This window comes from Gekko japonicus, unplaced genomic scaffold (genome assembly GCF_001447785.1).
Source record: "Gekko japonicus isolate JY-2015 unplaced genomic scaffold, Gekko_japonicus_V1.1 scaffold1885, whole genome shotgun sequence".
NCBI classification, from domain to species: domain Eukaryota; kingdom Metazoa; phylum Chordata; class Lepidosauria; order Squamata; family Gekkonidae; genus Gekko; species Gekko japonicus.
Genome location: NW_015171560.1, coordinates 335,270 through 337,107, shown reverse-complemented (window position 1 = coordinate 337,107; position 1,838 = coordinate 335,270). Strand labels below are relative to the sequence as shown.

General features: G+C 48.6%; 1 protein-coding gene across 1 annotated transcript in view; it reads right to left on the bottom strand.

Annotated features, from left to right (window-relative positions):
• The window catches only part of LOC107117584 (receptor-type tyrosine-protein phosphatase alpha-like), a 155,405-nt gene that overhangs the window by 11,682 nt on the left and 141,885 nt on the right, over nucleotides 1-1,838 (bottom strand). Inside the window, exon 13 of the mRNA XM_015419729.1 lies at nucleotides 1,060-1,153. Coding sequence (XP_015275215.1) covers nucleotides 1,060-1,153 — 94 coding nt within the window. The remainder of the gene's footprint in view (nucleotides 1-1,059; nucleotides 1,154-1,838) is intronic.

The following is a 1,838-nucleotide window of genomic DNA, read 5'->3' as shown; positions in this document are numbered from 1 at the left end:
CCTGAATGTGTCTGGGCTCTCGTGCTTCTTCTCCGCCTCTCCCAGTGGGCCTGCTCACCCTCCAGCCGCTGGAGCACCCATCCCCTCGGCTGGCTCAGAGCACAGTGAGCCAGAGATGCTGGCGGCTGCCTCTGTGGGCAGGATGGAGGGATGGGAGCCAGCCAATGCAGCCAGGGGATCCTTCAGAGCGGCGGCAGGTGTGAGAGCCAAAGGCTGCAGGAGCGTGTGCAGGAGGGACACCAAAACTCTTTTATATATAAGGAGAGAGATATATATTTTCATTTAATCACTCTGTTGATGTATGTTTTATTCTTCTGGCCCATGACCGTAATAAATAATTGACTCACTGATTGAAGTGTTGATTGGAGGCATTTGTTAGCCGCTTTCACTTTGTATGGCAGGTTTACCTCCTATTAAATAGATTAAGCTACACGCCCGCTTTGTAAAAATTTCTAGTGGTTTCCCATTAGAATCAATGGATGTGGACAAGCTTAACAGTTTTTCACTTGAGGAGAGAAGTGTCTTTTAGGACGCAACGAGGGACGTTATACATCCGGGACCTTGTGATCTATACACACAGATCTGGAAAGTTACACTGGACATTTTTGACTCTCCCTTGTTTCTGACAGAGTTTGTAATTGATTTTCATTGTAATATGTTTTGTATTAAATGTACTTTAGTATGAGTTGGAACTTAAGAATTGTATTTGTATGTGTATGTATATTTACGATTGGATAAACACAACCACACTCAAGTGACCGGGTAAGTACACAATGTTCCAACGCAGCGCTAATTCAATTTATTTTTATGCACTTGCGGCTCACGATATCCTGCAACATGCACTGCCTTCGGCACATGCCCCATATCAAGCCCTTGATTACCCCACAGGTCACACCACGCTTTTCAGTACCCGGTCCCCCCCTCCCCAGTTCCTTCTTTGGAACGCAAGAGCCGCCTCTTCGGAAGCCTCCTTCCAGAGCCTGCTGCGCCCCCCCCCACAAACAACAACTGAAGGCTTCTCTGCCGCCGTGCGTCCCCCCGCGACACCAAAGCACTCACAAGGAATGATCTGTAGCACCCTGTTTTTCTTCATGTTGGCCGGCAAGTTGCCCGTCCTCATCTTGTCGTTCTGGATCTTGATGGAAGTCAGCTTCTGCAAAAGGAGGTGGACGGAACACGGAATGACCTGACTGCTACTTTCTAAGGGCAGGTTCAAAGGGTCCCAGATCCGGGGGGGGAGGGGGTCGACCTGCCCCTTGTTTCCACTTGGGCATCCCATGAACTAATCCTTCCACTCTGGGGAGCAAAAGGGATGGAATCTTGATGGGCACCTAGTAAATCCACGCTTTTCATCCATTCTCCACAGCCTGCCTTCTTCTTTTTTTGCCAGTCTGGTGGTTGCCAGTCACAGCCGCTGACGAAACGTCAGGTGCTACAATGCCAAGACCACGGCCATACAGCCCAGAAAATCTACAACAACTAATGAACACCGGCCGTGAAAGCCTTCGACAACATACTGCTCATTAAAATTTATTTAAAAAGAAAGAAAATAATCTGCGCTCCTAACCACTACACCAACCTGGCTCTCACCAAAGGAGCTTCGTGACTGCTACTCCTCTTCTGGAATTCTATTTGGTTCTTCCTGCCTTTAAGTAAGTGGGAAGGTGGATTCAAAACTGGGACCCTACACCAGGGGTCATTTCGTAGAAAAAGAGGTGCGGGAGCTCATTAGCATAACTCATTTGCATATGCCACCCCCCCTGACATCACCGGAAGTGTGTCAGAAGGCAACACCCGCCGCTCAGGCTCCACTGGACTGTTTTGGATTGCTAGTTATT